We start from the raw sequence: 20004 nt of genomic DNA on the forward strand, positions 1-20004 counted from the left end.
ATCCAGCCTCTCCCAAGAGATGTGCCCCAGGGCAGGTCAGGGGGTGAATTTATATCAGTAAGAATGTGCAGATCTGGAGAAATGTTCTTGTGACTGTCTCTGTCGTGCTTATTGCTGGCAAAGCTGCTGTAGAGGCTCTGCGAGATGCTCCTGGGTAGGAGCTTTTGCCACATCCATGTCAACTGGAGTAAAAAAGGACCCCAGCAGTAAAACCTCATCCTGGAGAGGGCGATTTCATGTTCAAGCCATCACTTCCCTTTCTTTGAGATTCATAATGCAACCTGGCCAGTTAGATGCTTATCTTTTCCTGTTGAACTTCCCTCTGCATCTTTCTCCTGATCATTGCTAACTACAGAACTGAAAGACCTTGCAGCTCAAACATAGCAGTAGCCTCAACGTAAGAAAACTATCAGCTGAGCTCTGTGTGCGCAGCATAAAAGGTGCTTCATGTTTTGCAGCTCAGCAATTAATTTAAAATGAGGAGAGGCATAGTTTTGTCCAAGTGGTGTTTGATAGCAGCTTATGGTCGCAGTAGGGTGAAGGCAGTCAGCATAGAAAACCTGTGTTTAGGGGTTCTGCATCCCCATAAAGCCTGTGAGGAGGTACAGGATATTTTAGACCAGAATCTGGTGTTCCTGAGAGGGGAAGAGTATAGTTACCTTTTGCAACATCAGGCTGTAGTCTTGGCCACTGTACCTCGGTGCCATACCCTGTGACAGCAGACCACGGGGCTACCTGGATCCTGTTCTGGCCAGCAGTTGGTTGAAAGGTTTCAACAAGCCCAAAGAGCAACTGAATTTTCTGTCTCTGGTTTCAGAGATCCTAAGTTAAAATGTAAATGTCTGTATTTATGGCTGCTGTTAAAGCTGGTAATGAAACGAGTTCTTTGAGATTGCAACTTGCAAGACTTCGGGAAGATGCCCTACCCTGCATATTTGAAATACTTTATTTATCAGGTAACATTTTGATAAAATCACTTCCTCTATGACTTAAAATCAAAAATGTAAAATAAATAAATACCTGTGTATTTCGTATATAGTTTTTTTTTTAAAAAAAAACCCCAACAGCACACACTTCAAAACAACCCATTTGGGGGAAGTTGTCAGTGTCTTGAGTTGTTTAGACACAGTGAACTGAGCAGCTGATTACCATCTGACTGTAGCAGAAGCTGTAAAACCTCTGACTTCTAGGAGCAGAAACAAAACTGGATGCCTGGAATTCAGAACTGGAACAGTGAGAATTCCAGAGGCAGAGAGAGATTCCTACCGGGTCCTGCAGGTTACATGCTCTGCAGCCCAGCAGCCATGGAATGGACGCCACGTGCTCGCAGCGAGCGCTTTGGCTTTGGGCTGGGTGCAGACAGTTTATGTCAAGTGACCGCTGGCTTGGTAAGCTTCACTGTCCAAGGGCAAAGACACCACTCCCAGTTTGTTCCCAGTCTCCCTCCGTCTCTGGGAAGGAGGGACAAGCCTGTGCCTAGAGCCCTGCTTTTTCCTGTGAGCGCTCACCTGACCCGGGTCCCATTAAGGGCTTTCTATGTCATGGCACTGCATTCCTTATGCCGATGAGCAGCCTGTGGTGTCGGGCAACAGTTGAGGACTTCATTAACTCTAGGTATTTTTGTAGGCCTGTTGGGAACAGCTGAAACTTGTGAGAACAAATATATTCCTGTGCCGTGGATGGGTTTGTAATAGCTGGGCTGTTCAGACACCTGTGCAGGTGCAGGCAGGATCCTTCAGGATCTGATGCCTGAATTCACATCTGATGCCTGAATTCCAGGCATCTAGGATCCTTCAGGATCTGCCTCTCATGGCAATTCCCAAGTCATTCCTAAATGAGCTCCTGCACGTGTTTTTCTCTCTCCCCTCTCTGCTGTTTATCATCCCACTCGGTGACTCTCTCCTTCAAGCTCTGCACCTTTTGCTGTTTGACAGCTCAAGTAGCGGTGGCGGCGTTGCTCTGGGATCCCAAACTCCCTTCAGACAGTGGAAACATCTGTTCAACTTTACGCTTATTAAGTTTTAATTTCCATCTATCCTCTGCTGTCTTTATTAATCTACAGTGATTTGGAACAAAATTAAATGGCTGCTCATGGTAGTCAGATGAGAGCAGTGTTTTCCTAAGCCTTCTGAGTTTGGGCTGGGGAGGGAAAAAAGCCCTGGGTGAAGATCTTGCCAATAAGACTCGACAGTCCTCTGAGTACCAGAAGGGCTGAGGAGTGCTGTGAAATTTGGGGGGTCTTGCCATTTTGTCTGTCGAGGGACCAGTTGCTTGAGGAAAAGCATTTTTTAATGTCAGTTTTAAGAAAATGTCTTTTGTATTCTGCATAAACCCAGGGTAAATGGTTTTTTTGGCTGAGTATTTTTTATGGCTCTTTCAGCGAGGTGTATTTTTAGCAACACGGGCTGATGTTATGTAAGCAGACGGTCTCACGGGACAGTCTAAATAGAACCAGAAATAGCAAGAGATGACAAAAACTGGTACGAGGTTTTTGACCAAAAGCATAATAGGAGAATGTGCTGTGAATCTGGACGTGGAGGAGGAGGATGTCTGTCCTCACCTACCCATTCACTGCCTGTACAGAACGCATTAGCAAAATGCCTCTCCTTTTCAACATTCAAGGTGTATAAGTAATGAACACTAAAATGAAGAATCCTATAATACTGGCACTTATCATTTACATAATGGTTAGTAACAAGTTTGTAATTAAAATCTGCTGAAGGCATTGGGCTCAGATGTTCCACTTACCGCTTCAAAACCAGTAACATCTGAACATAAGGCTTAATGATGCTTCAGCAGAGATAAGATAAAATGACATATATTTGGTTATTTTGGTTTTGTTTGGTTGTACAAAGTATTGAAATAGGGTTTGTTTTTTCCTCTTCACCCTAGGTACGCTGGAGCCCCACTTGTCAGGCTTGCTGTGGACAGCTATGCTGATATCTCTGGCCATCGTTATAGCTCTCCCGAAGCCCCACGGCATCCGAGCCTTAATAGCTTCTACAATATTACGACTAATATTTTCAGTTGGTTTACAGCCTACTTTATTTCTTCTGGGTGCATTCAACGTAAGAGTCGAGTGGGCTTTTCTGAATTTCTTGCATCTTATGTAAGGGCTTCTTAGCTTCTCGTGAAGATGTCAGGCAAAAATAGCCTGGGACATTGTGGTGGGACTGGTGGGAGGAGTAATTCCCTCTTTGGACTGTTTCTAGCAGAAGTCCTTTGCTGCTGTTCATGTAATCCAGGTTCCACAAGCTGGAGACCTTTAAGGTTTCGCTCAGTTTTGCCACAGTCTGGAAATCGCTCCCACCCCAGCCAGAAATGTAAAGAAGTCTCCATGACCCTGAAGTACTCAGTTATTCACTCAAACCCGTCTCCTGTTGAGCAATTAAGCTGCACTGTTTACGGGGTTGTGTAAGATCCACTACACAGTGCAATTCCTGCATGTCTGTGTGCAGTCCACCTGCCAGCCCAAAGCTGACACTACGCAGTTTCACTGCAGCGTGGACTGAGCACGTAAGCTGAGCCACCAGAGAACTGTGCTGACACCCGGACACGGATACTTGAGGTCTCCTGTGGCGAGTACGCCAAAGGGTTTCTCTCTGAGTCAGCAGGAGCTGTGCAAAACACGCATCTTCTCAGTCTTTGCCTTTATTATGAGGTGCCCAGCTTTCCAGTGCATCATTTAATAGCACTCCTTGTCTTCAAAATACATCACCCAGTGCCGTGTACTGCGGGGTCCCAGTTGCGTTGTGTGGTGGGTGGTGGTTGTTACTGGTGATGGAAGCACTGAGCAGGTTCTAGATCAGTCAAAGACAGCTTTTCTTTGGCGCTGATGGCTGGTGCTGCACAGGAGGGTTATTTGGGTGCATCATCCAAGAGGGGATCTGGAGCACTTGCTTATTAGCAAGTAGTAAGGGCTGTTTGGGAAACGTAAGGGTTGCTATAGCTAGAGTTACTCGACTCAAGAAAATGACCTGCTTAGCCCAGGGTTGGGGTTTTTAGGAAGGTTTGTCTCTCACACCAGGGACTGTTTTTACTTTCTTCTTTAAATCTTAGTCTTAATGCCTTTCGACAACAAGCTGGAGACACGAGTCAGTGCGCGCGGTTTATTAGACACGTGTGATTTTAGGTTTTGGACTGTCAGCTGTGCAGAAAACACAATAGAAAGCAGGTTTTGATGTGTAAAACGCTGTTGTGTAACAGACAATTCAGCACAGTTGTTGGTATCCTCGTGGCGCAGCATTATCTCCAGCTTTGAAAAATTGCCTTTTTTTTCCTGAAAGCTGGATGTTGTAACTAATTTATGGTTAATCTTTCCTTAGGTTTGTAATAAAATCATTTTTCTGATGAGTTTTGTGGGTAACTGTGGAACCTTCACTAGAGGGTACAAGGCAATGATCATGGATGTAGAGTTTCTTTATCACCTGCTGTACCTTCTGATTTGCGCTCTGGGACTCTTCGTACACGAATTCTTTTACAGTTTGTTGGTAGGTATTCACTTTGCCCTCAGTGTTTTTCTGTCTCTGTGTTTGTGAAGTCCCATCTCGGGCAGAGCTGACTGTGTCATACACCACTTTCTCTTTTGCTGCTGGGGAGCTGCTGTGCAGACAGTCCTTTGAGAGCTGCACGCTAGAGATTTTGCTTGGGGGAGTTATGGTGGGAGGCTATGGGACTCCTGCCACTTCTATTCTTCCTGATTTGTATGGAAAAGTAGAGACCTTCTTGTTCTCCTTAAGAGTATTACACAAGATGTTGGTTTAAGGTTGAATTTGGATAAAATTGCTCATTACAGTAAGTGTGTATGCAGTTATGAAGTTATTTAGCATTTCTGTGTGTGTTAGGCCTCTCAGACTGCAGAAGTACAGGTTTTCTAAGTTAGATGTATTGTTTGTGACCCTGCTCTGACTTCCAAGATGAGAAAACAATTTGAAACGTTCTGACTCCAAGTTTTATATACCTGGTGAAGGTTTAAGCCTTCTTAAGGTCATATAAGCTCTTACAGAGGAAAAAAAAAATTCAAAATCTAGCCATAGAGATGTGAGCTGAACAGGAGGCGTAGTCTTTAAGACAGTTTCCTCTGTTATTGTCATAACTGTAACATCGTGTCCGTGCTTTTTGAGCCGTCGGTTAACTCTGGAGTGTCTCCTTAGCTGCAGCTACACTCCATACCTCACACAGCTGACACGGATGCCTGGCATCCGTGTTTTTTTCTGTTTGGGGTGGAATTCATCTTGCACAGCACAATATTTCTAAGAATAAGCACTGAAGGAGTATATCTAGTGTTGTTGGAGCAAATGTGTCAGTTTTGAAGCAAACCTTAAATCCCATTCAGAACACTATTTTTATCCCTTTGTTTGATGCTTGCTCCATCCTCTGGTAACTGGATTGGTTTTTTGCTGTGTTCACATAAATCCAGTGCCACAGATACCTGTTTTGTCGTTGTCAGCCAGCATAGCTAGCAACCTGCCTGGGCTGTGCTGGTGAATTCTTCCAGACCCAGAAGAGTGAAAAATGAAGGAAAAATCTGTAAAGAAATTTAGACAAAGAATTTGGGCAAAAATATTGCTCATTTAATTATGCACTCAATAAACTAAGACTTAAAAGAAATAGCTAATTGCATTTTGAAATGAGCTATTTTGAGATTGTGATGGGGCAGGAAATACTAAAAAAACCCCAGTGGTATGTGTTAGGAACTTTGTATAAAGCACACACTGTGTATCTAGCACTTAAGCAGGAATACCTACCCTCACACCAGCTAGGGACTTATTCCCATGCAGCTGCCAGGACTGGAGCTGGTGAAGTGCGGGTGATGGGGGGCGGGTACCGCTGCCTCCACTCTTCGTGTTTGAAAGTGCATGGCACAAGACTGGTACCGTGGGGGTGAGGGACCCCATCTCCCTCACCTCCTGCTGTATTTGAGTTTTTGCCAATATGCTACATTTCAGTAAGTAAAAAGGAAAGCATTACTCCTTAAAACATCCGATTGGTATTGTTAACATGCTGCCCCACGTTATGCCAACACGTGGCATACCACTGATGGTATTGGTAGCGCACGTGAGGAACAGCCTTTGCTTTGGTTTGTTGTCCCCCAGCTCTTTGACTTGGTGTACCGAGAAGAGACCTTGCTGAACGTCATCAAGAGCGTCACCCGCAATGGGCGTTCCATCATCCTGACAGCTGTTCTCGCTCTCATCTTGGTCTACCTGTTCTCCATCGTGGGGTACCTCTTCTTCAAAGATGACTTTATCCTGGAAGTAGACAAGCTCCCCAATGAAACGTTACTGCCAGGTTGGTACCGGCGACCCATTTCCATGGTTTGTGTTGAAGCAGGTGGTGGGCTTTTGTTCTGTGGGGCACTCTCAGTGCCTTCCACGTTTTGCAAGACATACTGATTACCTCACCAGTTCGGCAATTTCTTTCTTTACAGAGGACACTGTTTACATAGAAAATGAAATTTAAAAAAAACCCAGGTGTTTAGGGCAAATGGATACCCTAGTGTTGTTATGAAATGCTGCAATCTGCTGCAGCGTAAAGAGAGCTGGGGAGGAGGAACCCCTGGGATAGCGCTTGGGCTCTTCTGCACACAGTGAAGATTTCTCCCCTCACTGTTTACGGAAACTGTTGAGATTATCTAATTCAGCTGCACCTTCTCTCTCCCCCGGTTTAATTACAGGCAGACTTTAGGTACGCCGCCGTGGAGAAGGCTCTGCACGGGATTCAGTTCTGCCTCAGTTTGCTAGATACTGAATGTGTCTGTTGGCTTTTAATGGTGGGAGTTAACAAAAATTAGTATTTAGTCTGAAATAACAGGCTGAATACAATTGATAGACATTAAAGGGCATCAGTGCGATGCTCCTGTGAAGCAGAGGTTTATCTCTCTAACTCTGGTTTGCTCATAGTTTTTATAGCCTGCATTAACCTCCCTCACATACTTGCTACAGTCTAAATTCTGTAGCAGACTTCTCTGTGCTGACCTTAGGTTGCTTACTGTAAGTCAACATTTGGGGTTGGTTTTTTCCCACCCTGCAGCATCAAGCAACTAACTCGGTGGGTGGGAAGCACAGAAGTGAAATTTGTTAGAGGAGAGTTTTGGGGTTTGCCTGTTTGGTTTTTTCCTCCGACACCTGAGCTATTCAGACCAGTGCTATTTGATATTTCCCCAATTTTTTTTTTTTCTAATTTTACTGCTAATCCTATGAGAGACCCAAACCTCACTGACCGTATTATTTCACATTTCCATGCAGCTGGAAAGATGCCAAAGATGCCTTACTATGTGGCAGTAGGTTTGTTATGATACTTCCAAAGCATTGAAAGGCAGGTTTTTGAGGCACCTTGAAAATTCACTGTGAACATGGTGTTTTTGGAACAATTTCAATTACTCTCTTAACTTTGGAGCTGATGCAAAATAAATGCACAACTTTGGTCTTTAATTCATTGAAATAAGAAGAATTTTATGTTTGAATTTAAAATCATTGAATGTGTAAATCAGAAAGTACTGTGCCCTTCTAAGCTCCAGAATAACATACTCCTCTGAACCTGCCTAGTTAACTGCACGCTGAGTGTGATGGGGTGCCTTAACAGCTGAGAAGTCATCTTGCAAAACGTACAAAACGTTAAACTATCCGTTTGATTCATCACCTTCTGTTTTTAGATCGCACAGAACCAGGTGAGACCATGACCGGGGAGTTTCTTTATTCAGATGTATGCAAAGCAGGTAGCAGTGAAAACTGTTCTTCAATCGTTCCTTCAGACCGTAAGTATCTGCTGCTGAATTCGTAACTCACAGCCTGAGTTTTCACACTTTTTCTAGTTAAACACCTTAAGTTAAAAAAACCCAATAATGTCTTTTCAAATCCTATGCAGTTGATTTGGGAACAAAGCTGTCATGAGACTATCTAACTTGAAAAAGGGTTCATTTAGGCCAACAGCAGAAACAACATTTGTTACATGAAGGGATTAAACTAGAGAAACTTGCAACTAAAGTGTACTTTGATAAAACAGTCGTAGTCTTTCGTTTTCGATCCTACTAATTTGAGAATGAAGGGATGCAGTTTACCTCTTCGCTAAGTTTATTATTTTAAAACGTGGGGCTGTTAAATGTGATCTCGGATAATACACTGAAATATGGAGCAGGACATCGTATATTGTCAACATTATTCTACCTAGCTAACAAAGGAAACTGTTGTTATTAACTGTTAGCTATTTTGATATCATGGCAGGAAGTACTCAATGGATTAAGTAGACAGGGTATGTTTGGGGGTTTTTGAAGAAGTGCATGTGAGAGATTACTGGTAGCATATTCGCCAGCCTCCGATTGGGTATTGAAATATTTCAGGTTTATTTTCTAGAAGACGTAATTTACTCCTCAGAGGTTTATGATGCTGGCTGCGAGAGCCAGACAGAACATCACTATTTCTCTTAGAAGTGGAGCTCTTACGTGGTCAGATGTTTCAAAGGTGAATAATGGCCACGAGCCCCTGCTCGCAAGAGGAGATGGCTCTGTTTCGCTCAAGTGTCCTCTTTGATAAGCTCAGACTCGACACTGGTACAGGAATAGCTGCTTGGTTCAGCTCTAGGAGTGTGCTGCTTGTCTTTATACACTCACTGCAGAAAGAAAAACTCCAGGGATGGTTTTATGTCATAAATAATCAACCTGGCATCAGGTCTTATGTGGGCAGGGATATTAATGATGCCCAAGTCTCGGGCCATTTCTCTTCCATCTTGGGTTTGGGATATTTCTGGACTGCACAAGGATTTGGGCCTCTCTAGGGCTATCTGTGGGACGGTGGGACCTGCTCGTGAGCATTTTTACGATGAAATGGAAGTCATGAGACTTTTAATGGGTACATTAAAATATACTTTTAATGAGAGTATATGAAGTTAGGTAATTAATTCTAGCAGTTTTGCAACTGAAACAGTGAAGTTAAAGACTTCAGCCACATGAAGAAAGGGTCAAAAGAAGTGCGTTACATTTTAGTAAAAAGCTTTTCCACAAGCAGTGATATTTTAGCCATTTGAAAAATACAAGTGGCAGTTGCCATTTTGAGTGCAGCCCAAAGGCTGTGCAATCTGTTAGGCTCCAAGGGAGAGTGTAAGAGGCAACACTTTGTCCTCTGAGCTGTCAAAAAGCTACGATTCTGTATAAACAGGCATCTGGTGATCTGAGCTGTGCATGCTCACAGAAATGGAAAGAGAGATTTAACCAAGTCAAAGACAGCAGTTCAAGCACAAAAGAAAACTCTGCTGGTGGGGAGAGGCTGCAGCCAGAGCAGGGGCCCGCTCTGATGGTCGGCTCTTCGCAAGAGCTAAGAAGGTTTGCGACGCTGACTGGATATTTTTGCGAAGGGGAGAGAGTGCATAACCAGCAGAGGATGGAGAGAATGACTTAAAACGGATCTTGTTGCCTTTTAAATGTGTCTTTGCTTGCTGTGTTAACAGAACTGGTTACTGAAGAAATGGAGGAAGAAAATAAAGAGCATACGTGCGAGACGTTACTGATGTGCATTGTTACTGTACTGAGTCACGGGCTCAGGAGTGGGGGTGGAGTAGGTGATGTGCTCAGGAAACCATCCAAAGAGGTAAATTACCACTGAATGGGGGCGGAAGAGTGATAACCATGTAGGGCGGGGGGTTCTAGTTCTGCTGGGGAAAATGTGTATACGCTCCCTTTAAACAGATGTAGGATACAGTGCGACTAGAAGGGACTACGCTTGTCTCTGTGTAATACAGTTAAACCTCTGTAGGATTGGATTAAACAGCAGCTGGTTCAAACAAGCTTCTACCCAATTTTTAGCTTGAGAGCTGTCCAGAATGTGTCCTAAAAGAACAGAAATGGTGTAGCCAACAGTCTGTGCTTAGAGAGTTCAGGATCTGAAGAAATAAGTTAATTACAAGCTAGTGAGACAGTAACATGAGGTAGCAGAATGAAAATGCAGTGGTAGCTGACACCATGCTAGTGGCATGAGTTTCTGTGGAGCACATCCTGGGGAAAGGTAGGATGTGTAAAACAGGGAATGCATGAAGACAAGGGACCAAGATGGACTGGAGCTGTGGGAAGGATGGAAGGATGTTGTTTGGAGCCATCACCAGAGAACAAGGACCAGTCGAAGCAGCAGGAGGTTTTTATAATACACAAAGCTGCCCATAGAGCTGCTTCTATAGCTCTTTGTGCCCATTTGAGTCTTCGGCTATCCTCCCTCTGGTCATTTCCCAGGATTAACCACCTCAGGGGGCAGGGGAGCAGTCTTGGTCAGAGTGAATGCTTTTCTGTACTGTCGCAATTTCAAAGTGTTTTCTAAATTTTAGCTTTATTTTCAGCTTACAGTGATTTATAAGTTACATAATCCTCAGTGAAAGTTTGGCACCCACCTGGCTGGCAGGGTGCTTCTGAAAGTGGGGGTTAGGTATTTGGGCCTGCAATAAATATGAAATGGGTACTGGGAAGTCCAGCTTAGTGTCCCCATACATGGTGGTTAGCATAAATGAAATGAATGCTATTAAATTCCAGTAAAAGACTTGATGGTCAACACTGATACTCTAATGATACATAAGTAGGTTAATATAAGGATATAATTCAGAGGGGCTTGCTGGGCAGGGGTGAGAACAGATTTCAGTGTGTGTGTGTGAGGGAACAGGACAGACTTGGACACAGTTAGCAAACAAGCAACTCTGTAGAGATCACATACTGGAAGCTGACTAATTGGGCTTTTCTTTCAGTAATCCTACATTTTACTTTCACTTAACTTACAACTCAAAACATTATCATTGGAGAGCATCAGAAATGGAGGCTCTGAAGGGAGGGTTTCTGGGGCGGCACACTGTTGCTGGACTGGGAAAGGCATGGTAAGGGTTTTATGTGGCTGCATTTGGGTTGTTAATTATTAAAATATGTATCTTGCAGGAACCTCTCTTTGCTGCTAGAGTGATATATGACCTGTTATTCTTCTTCATGGTCATCATTATTGTCCTCAACCTGATTTTTGGTGTCATCATTGACACCTTTGCTGATTTAAGGAGTGAAAAACAGAAGAAAGAAGAAATTTTAAAAACTACTTGCTTTATTTGTGGTAAGTGTAGAAACACAGGAATAAGGGGTTACTCTGTCAAAGTCAGAGGTAGCTGCAAACTAGCAGGAAACCGGAGTCTTGAATTACTGGCTGTTCCTACCTTGCATTCCTCAGCTGGTCGATGGTCTCGGGTACCACGTGCCTAGGAGCTTGGCAGCAGGAAGAGATGGGGAATGTATGCTCAGTATACAGTCTTTTTCCTCAAATCCTTAGTTTCTGTTTCTCCTGTGCTTCAAAGAATAGTTTCCTGTTGGAACAGGAGAGATTTTTATAATGAGCCTTTTTTCCAGGAGTGCGGAGTGTTGAGTAGTGCCTGTGAAAGTTTTTGCCATCAGTAGGCTGGGACTTAAGCTGCCGAGCCTTTGGGGCCGGTGTGGTTAAATGGGACGGTCGTGCCGTGTTGCATAACACGCAGATTGGCAGAAGTAACCTTTGAAAGTTTTACTGCAAAGCAAAGGTTGCGTTTGGTATCGTTTTCCCTAAAACAGGAGGTGAGTTATGAAATCGAACAAACGGCTTGCACTGTTAACCAGAAGTTTTCTGGTGTGTGTAATAAGCGTGAGCAGTACTTGTTATGCCTTCTTTCCTCTCCTCACTACATTGTGCCTGTTCGTTAGAAAATTTATCCCTGCATTCAGTCTTCGTTTAAGGATGCTTGTGACTGTCGAGGTGCAGCAGACTCTGGAAACGAGTTGTGTTCTTAGAGCTCATTTTCTTAGTACCACTTGTAAATACTAAAGGTTATATTTGTGTCACTCTCGTAGGTTTGGAAAGAGATAAGTTTGATAACAAGACAGTTACATTTGAAGAGCACATTAAAGAAGAGCACAACATGTGGCACTACTTGTGCTTCATTGTGTTAGTGAAAGTAAAAGATTCAACAGAATACACAGGACCAGAAAGTTACGTGGCAGAAATGATCAAGGTGAGTTTGGACTTTTGCTTTTTCCCCCTAGATTAGACCAATGTACTGGCATATTTGGTAAATACATTATTATATTTATTTTGTAAGCAAGAACTTGGAGTAAGACTGCCTGCAATAAGAAGCTTAATCCAATGCCTTTCCTTTTAGAAGCCTCTTCTAAAGATAATATACTTAAGCTGTACTCGGCAAGGTCAGTTGCTAAAAGAGGCGTCGTCGATGGCAGCACATTGCTGCAGAGGGGTGGTGCAGGCAGGGGCACCCGTGGGAGCCGACGTGCGCGGCAGCACTGCGGTCACGGTGATTCGCGTCCGCGTACCTGCGGCTTCTTGGCCTTGGATCGTTCCCGTGTGTGTGCCAAAGTCGGTGGCGGTGAGCAGTGTGGCTAGGCAGTCTCCAGGGGTTTACATCAGGTGAAGAGGAGCTATTCTGTTTTGAAAACTGGTATTTAAGGGAGAATATTTTCAAGCTGGTGGAACTGTCTGAAGTATAAGAAACAGGTTATAATCTGTGCCAGTATAAATATCTTCAAGTGACTTTGTTGTCATAAGATTTTAATTTATCATTGTAAAAAAAACCCTAAAATTACTATCTACTCAATTGTAAGGCCTTTTAATGACAGAATTCAAAGCCTTGTCTCCACTCAGCTGCAGGTTCAGCGCTCCTGGAATTAGATCCCAAACCGCAGTTACTCATTTGTGTGTCTTCTGGATGGTTAGCAAAATCGGTTTCTGATCTGTAAAATTCCAATCAGTTATTTCTTTATTTGCCTTCGGACAAATAAATAGCAGAATACTTTTATTTGTCTCTAGCTCTGTTTTTGCTATGAAGGTACAACCTGCCTTTAAGCCGGCAGTTTGCTGTGGCCTGGTCAGAATGTCAATCCCACCAAGATCTCTTAGAGGTTGAACATGTTACTTTGGGGTCACTGAAGTGTATGTCCTAGTTCTGGATTTCTGCCTCTGTAATGAGGGCTTAAAGAAATCTTGTGAGCGGTCACCTGACAGAGGATTAGCACAGTGAGATAACTAACTACATCACTGCTGCTCTCTAGTCTGACTGATTATACTGCTCCCTTTATTTATCCAACTGCAGCAAGCATTACTTCGGGGGGAAGCACTGCACTCTTTAAAACAGTTCTGCTTGTAAAAGACATTCTTGTGTTGTGTTAAAACTAGTTTAAAACCAGTTTTTAAAAAAAGTTTCAATTAGCAAGCACATCGTTAAAAAATTGTATCAGATTAACAGAACCAAAAAGCAGTCACTGAATATGTTTGCAATAAACACAAAAACTGAAGAACCTTTACCAGAGTTCCCATTCATGGAAGCGTCAGCAAAGGCTAATTACTGTGTGTTGAATGGGAATATGGATAAATTATGCGTAGCCCAAGTGTGTCATGCAGATGCAATTTTATATAACTATATCCTCTAGGTAGAGTTTTGGAGTATGTCTTGTAATTGGTTGTTTTTAGCATTTCATGAGCCGGTTTTAAATTGAGAACTAGCAGCAGGGTCTCACTGCAGTGCTGTTGAAAGCGTGGTGTAAGCATACGAGCAGAGGGCTAGGAAGTAAATTTGCTTTGCAGATTGTTGGTCTGCCCCAACCCGGCACAGGCGTGACGGGAGCAGCTCAGGCTGCTGCTGCCCTGACACCGTAGATCTAAGCAGCATCTTGCAGTCAGCGTGTTCCTTAGGACTGATCTGGCAAAGCTTACCCTGAAAATCAGAAGCGGTTTCTTTCCATCGTCCTTTAACATAAAAAACATTCTTTTCTGCCCCAGAAAATCTGAATGTAAAACATGATGAATATATCCTTCTACCAGACCTGTTCTAAATACTTCTGTAAGTCAGAACTCCTGTTTTCTGCCTAAGGTGTATCTAGGACTAACCTGGGGTATGGTTCATCTTTTACTCATATGGAAGGGTTTCTATCTTCGTTCCATGAATCTAGAAGGACAGACAAAAGGAAAGCCTTAAATATCTCAGTGGTTCCAAAGATCGATTCTCCTGTTGGAGGGGATGCTTTATTTTGGGCTTGTACAGAGGGCGAATGGGAACCTGTGGCTGCTTAATGTCTGCAGCTACCAGATTCTCCTGGAAAACCTTCTTACGTCATGGTTAGACTTAAAAGGGTTTTTCTCCCCACATTTTCAGACTGAAGGTGGCACTCTAACTTAATCTTTCATAATGACATCGATAGGGCATGTCTTTTCCATGGGCTGGTTGGATAGTACCATTGTTCAACTGCAATTTATACCCATTTTTAGTAGTTGAGGGTAGGAAGCATCATGTGCTCCGAATCTTACTGTGGTGACAGAATACACCTCAAATACGCTTCACCTTTGCTCTGACTCCCAACAGCATATCTTTAGAAAACTCTTGGATTTCTGCCTTCTGGAAGTAGTGTAAAAAAAAAAAAAAACCTGGCCTCTGCCATTTAGTATATGTGGGTTGTTCCAACACCACAGAACAATAAAAGAAATAACCAACCCCCCCCCCCCCAAAAAAAAAAAAAATTAGGACACTAAAATTATATTCACCATCAGCTTGTGAGTTGCATCTAGTACTGCTTGTACAGTGCTTTGAAGGTATTATAAGCACTGTGGTGCCAAAAGAATCCTGGACAATTTCACTTACGCCAGTTAGTGAATATTCAGAAGCTTTAAGAGTGAACTTGAATTTTGATGTTCCCTTGTCTAAAAATAATGTGTGTAGAAAGGCAATTTTGAGGCTATCCACTGTACTGGGGATGGCGAAGCTGAATGTGGCCCATAGAATTCATCTTGTAGTTGGCAGGAATCTGACCCAGAAGAAGAAGAAATTGTAGCCTTGAAAATCAAAGATTGACTACAATTCTGCAGTGAATTTTACATTTCTTCATGGAGAGAAGCTCATTCAGTTGAAAGGCAGCATGCAGAAAGAAGTCAGCAGTTAGACTTGGAAACCCAGTTTAAGGTTTATAAGTATTTTAAAAACAATGATCTGACAAAATGAAATCTCATATCCTGTGTTTTAGTTCTGATTTGTAATTATACCTTCTGTAACGTTTTTCTGATATGAATACGGGTCTGTTGGTGCTTGCAGTCTCAGGTGGTGGTGGTTCAAGCTCCCGCCGTGGGGGAAGCCAGGCTGCAGTGGTCTTGCAGCTACAAGTCCTGGCTTCCAATAGGAGGCCTGGAATTCATTGCCAGCTTTTCCCCCTGTAAACAGGGGTAATAATCACTTTCAGCAGCCAGGTGAGCATGTTCCTGCTGTGATAAATGATGTAAAACTTGAGATAGCTTAAGAATTTTAGCTGGGAATTGTTAGAGCAATGCAAGGGGGAAATGGGATTGCTGGTTCTGTTTGATGTAGAAGCTGAGCTTGTGTACACACCCGAAGTGCTGCGGTGAATCATCGCTGTCCTGAAGTCCTTGCCAGCACTGGCAAGGTTGATAACCTCATGGATTTCAGGAGATGGTGCGCAGAAGCTTGCCATGAAGCAGCTCATCTTTGAAATGCATTCTTCAGCCACCTCCTAATATCTGCTTAATAGCACAGACAGTACTGTAGGATGTGAGAAAACATCTAGTGGTAAGCGAGATGGTCTTTAATTCCTGGTGTTTACAAAGCCCTCCTGATGACCTAGCTTCTGTTCATCGGGCTAAATGACTGCAGATGTGCACTTAAGATAGCGAGGCTTCAAGATGGATCAATGTCTTTTGAAAAGTGTTTATCTGGAAAGTATGCTAATGGTGCTGCGGAGCTGGTAGTCCAGCGCTTCCTGTGTTTCCCAGGAACAAAGGCGCATGGTTCAGCTGCTGGGTGGCTTTGTAGTCACCAGGGAAGATCAGGTGATGTCTGAATAACACCATGTGTGTAGGAGGTGGGGGGATCCACTTATCGTGTTGGCCAGACACTGACATCCCCACCCAAATGACTAATGTGAACTCAGTGCAACTCCCTACAGATTAATTCATTTAAATGTCTTATCTGCCCATCCTCTCTTGAGAATTTCTTCTTCGGTTTTCTGCATTTGCCTGCAGTTACTGTGGCAGCCTCGCTCGCAGCAGCCCCAGCAGCAGAGCTGTCACTGGAGTCCTGGCAAAGGTCTGCTGCAGACAGCTGTTTGCAGGCATTTATAATACATAAAAATTCTTACTCTGAAGCTGGATACACAGCACACCGCATACACCCGTCGGTTGTGTGCACGTTCATAAGGCTCTGTGCACGCAGCTGCAGCGTGCTGTCACTTCCATGGACAAGCATTTGCATGCACAGCCCTTGCATACCCTCACACGGGGATTTGCATGTATACCTTCGCATCAGCGTTTGATCAGTAAGAGCCGCGTGGCTGCGAGTGATTTTACGCATGCAGATGTGCATATTAAAAAATAAAGGCTTGTTTGGAAAAGTTTTTGGCACAAAGCTTCCGAACTAGCTCTTGCAGTTGCCACAGATTTTTAAGCTGGTGTTGCACTAAGCAGGATCCGTGTCATTAACTTCGATTACAAAACCGACGTAGAGAGCTGTAAGGGATTGCCCAAGCTCAGGTGTCCAGATTGAGAGCACTGAGTCTCCAACTGGACTGTGTTGTCACTTGAAAGTGACCCGTTTATAAATAGGAGTGATGGTGTAGATAGCCATTTGGAATGGAAATGAAGGCTAAAGATTTCCTTTTGTGCCCTAATTAACCTCTTTGCCTAAAACTGGAGATTTAAATACACTATCGGGCTTTTTTCTTTTTGTCTTGAGCTGTGTGCTGTACCATAATCTTACTCCTGTTTTGAGTGTCCCAGGTAGCCTGTAACTCCTGCCAAGACCTAGCCTCCTAGTAAGCAAAGGCAAGGTTTCACCAGTCTCAGGCTTTTAAAATAAGACTCTTCCAGAAGTGCAAGTTGGACCTGAAACCTCTCCTAAGGAGTTAAACACCCAGCCGTGATCGTCACTGTGCTCTGAAACTCACGGGTGTGCATGATTCACAGCCCGTGTGAGGCTCACGTGATGGTGGCTTTGAAGGGTTGCTGTGTCCCCAGGCATGGAACTTGGGTGGAGACGGCCACGGCTGGATTTGAACTGCAGCACCTATAGGAATACCAAGTGGTGGGCCGTGATGCTTCAGACCCAAAACATTTCAGAGGGACCTTAGTGATTCCAGCATTGGTGAAAGACGTGTATACAGCTGAAAGGATTTTCTGAGAAAGTATTAGAAACTTAGTCACATTCATGTGTAATTTGTACCTGGGAATCCTGTACTTTGGGGCAAAATCAAGTAGGAACGATTTGTCATATCAGTACTTATCAAACCAATTGGAGACGCAGAAGAGAGCAGCCCGTACGAGTAACTTGTGAGTGGTCGGCTTGGCTGTAGATGGAGAAACTGGGGTTTTGGGCTCCCAGTCGCAATGCCACTGGGTACAAGCTGGGAGAGGAGGACGACTGAGGAGGTCAGGATCTGAGCTGGAGCTGATAGTGCTTAATTTGGTCGTATCTTCCCAGCAAGCTGCATCTGGAGATGCCTCTCCAGAGTTAGCCGGTGTAATTACGGGGTTAAATAATAAATAATAGCAGAGGCATGGAAGAGACAAGAGGTGTGTTTGGCAGCAGGCCCTTGGCTGCTGGAAACACTGTGTCATAGGCACAGGTCCCCAGCTTTGCATTTAGAAAGCGAAGCAACTCGTTCCGCCTTTGAAATCAGCGTTAAGGTGCAAACCAGAAACTGCATGGGAAGAAACGGTCGGTCAGCCTCATCTTCCCCACGCAGCCTTAGCGTGCTGTTCCCTCCGGAGGTGTGCAAGCTGGCGTGCCCTGCGGTGTGCTGCAGAAAACCTCCTGTTGCTGGCATTAACCTTACGCGGCCGAGTTCTTGGTTTTCCCTGATAAACTATCTGGGCAGCCATCCATGCTGGGAATATAGGGTTAGCATCCCCACTAACGAGTCAAGGGTTTCGCTTCGGCTGCGTATGTGGCAGGAGAAAGGGCTGGGGCAGATGAAACAGGAGCCTTCTTCAGCCCAGTTCTGTGTCGTGGTTGGTTCGCATGACGTGTTAGAATTCTGGTGGACCTCAAAGCAGCTTGCAGGGTGGGTGCCACGTCCTTGCTGCTGGGGCTCTGCCAGCGCATATCCAGGAGGGAGGGGGTATGTTTCCAACGGGAAGCCATCGAGGGTGACACACTGGGAGAATGCCCCGCTCAGTCTGCAGACGCTGGCAGTGTACAAGCCCTGTGGGGCTGTGTGTGCCGAGGAGGTGGCCTGGGGCTGGGGCGAGGCGGCCCTCCCCTGAGTCATCGGTGTTGGGGAGCCGTGACCCCGTGCCGCGGGGCGCTCCGGGCTGTGCCGGATGCCTTGTGCAAGAGTAGGTGGGTGAGTGCAGCCATTGCCACCAGCAGCTGTTTGTTCAGCCTTTGCATGTTTAATTGCTTTATCCTGCCCAGCTGATCGTGGTGTAACACGTCCTACTTAAAACGTAGATCCAAACAGCCAGAAGTAGGCTGCTGTGGAGAGGGGGCACTGTCTTTTCTGCAAGAGTCAGGCGGTGGCCTTGAGGGATTCCCGCCGGGGCAGTCGCCTCGAGCTGGGTGATGCTTGGTGGGGTAACTTCATCTCCGGTAAACACAATGCTCAAGTGGGTCACCCGCAGCAGAACTGTCACTGGGATGTGCAGGGGGGATCGTTCATACAGGGATGTGGTTGTCTTCCAGATTCCCTGCTCTGCACCACTGCAAAAGCCACTTGGGTATTTAATCTGTGGAAACAGTGAAAACGGAGATTTTTTTATATCATTAGCCTTATGTCATCAGCCTTCTGTTTAAAGACACGAGGATTTGAAAACAGTCTTGGTACGGAGCGGGGAGGGGGTGGTCACCATCGAGTGCTGTCCTTCATGGAGAGCTTGGTGTGGAAGAAGCGATAGTGAGCCCGTTGCAGAAGAAAGAGAGAACGTGACGTGGGGCTTTTTCCAGGAAGCGCAAAAAAGAACCAAGAGGAGTTTCATCTCACCACAAACAAACAAATTAATTTTCAAAGTGCTTCACAAAGCTGTCTATTAGCCATATGGGTGTAAATCTTTTTAAATGACACAAGACAGAAACTGAAATTTGCTGCCGCCACTTTCCCCTACTAAATGACGTCTGCTGAGCAGCCTTCCGATGGCGAGCTATAGAGATTTATTTGAACGGGCATTGCATTAGCCCACCAGCACCCCATAAATATCGGGCGCAGGGGTAGCTGAATAAATGGAGACGCAGAGGAGGGGTGGCATGGCGGGGCCGGAGGCGAGGACGAGCCCTGGTCGCTGCCGGTAGCGGCCGCCTCCTGCCCGAGGAGCAGAGCTAATGCATCTCTTGGCACGACTCGCGCTGAGGTTGCCTCAGAAACCTTTCTTAGAATAAACTCTTCGGCAGAAGCAGGGAGGAGCGGGCGCTTCTCAGAATGAATTGCATCTGCATCATGCAGCGCTGCTTCCTCATTTTCAAATTTCCAATCGTGGATGGTCAGCATCGCCCCCATGTCTGAGATTTAATGATATTTGCTTTACAACAGGGACTTTTCCAACTTTACCTAGAAAAGAGCTGAGCCGAAACCCAGCACTTGTGGTTAGCCAGCTTCCGTCAGTGGCTTTAGTCAGTTCGTCTGTTGAAGCAGAGGAAGCTGCGACTGTGACGGGAAGAGGGAGCTGACTGCACACCAGGATCCCGGTGCCTCTGCTTGCAGGAGGACCGCAGCAGACAGTGCATAACTGCGTTGGTATGCGGGGTGCCAGCAGTCGGGAGGGCGTGCAGCCGGAGATGGACAGGCAGGGAAGAAGGATCAAGGGGGGAGCCTCTCCTGTTGCCTCTCACTGCCTCTAAAATCCTACCGAACCCCCAGTGAAAGATGTAAGGCTGTATCTTTAAAGGCACCCCAGTGTTCAGTTAAAGTTCAGCAGAAACGAGATCATCAAGATATAAATCTTTTATTCAGCCTTGAATGACGGGCTCTGCAGAGGGAGCGCTGCTGGCGGGCGTGGGGCCGGGAGCCGGGCTGGCTGCCGC

At 45.0% G+C, this 20004-nt stretch overlaps 1 protein-coding gene across 1 annotated transcript in view; it reads left to right on the forward strand.

Moving 5' to 3' along the window:
- ITPR1 (inositol 1,4,5-trisphosphate receptor, type 1) overlaps positions 1-20004 on the forward strand; it is a 162150-nt gene that overhangs the window by 132688 nt on the left and 9458 nt on the right. The window contains 7 exon segments of the mRNA XM_010159814.1: positions 2893-3068; positions 4326-4490; positions 6096-6291; positions 7655-7756; positions 9442-9581; positions 10904-11069; positions 11834-11994. Of these exon segments, the coding sequence (XP_010158116.1) occupies positions 2893-3068; positions 4326-4490; positions 6096-6291; positions 7655-7756; positions 9442-9581; positions 10904-11069; positions 11834-11994 (1106 nt within the window).

Source organism: Eurypyga helias, unplaced genomic scaffold (genome assembly GCF_000690775.1).
Source record: "Eurypyga helias isolate BGI_N326 unplaced genomic scaffold, ASM69077v1 scaffold29349, whole genome shotgun sequence".
In the NCBI taxonomy this organism is placed as follows: Eukaryota; Metazoa; Chordata; class Aves; order Eurypygiformes; family Eurypygidae; genus Eurypyga; species Eurypyga helias.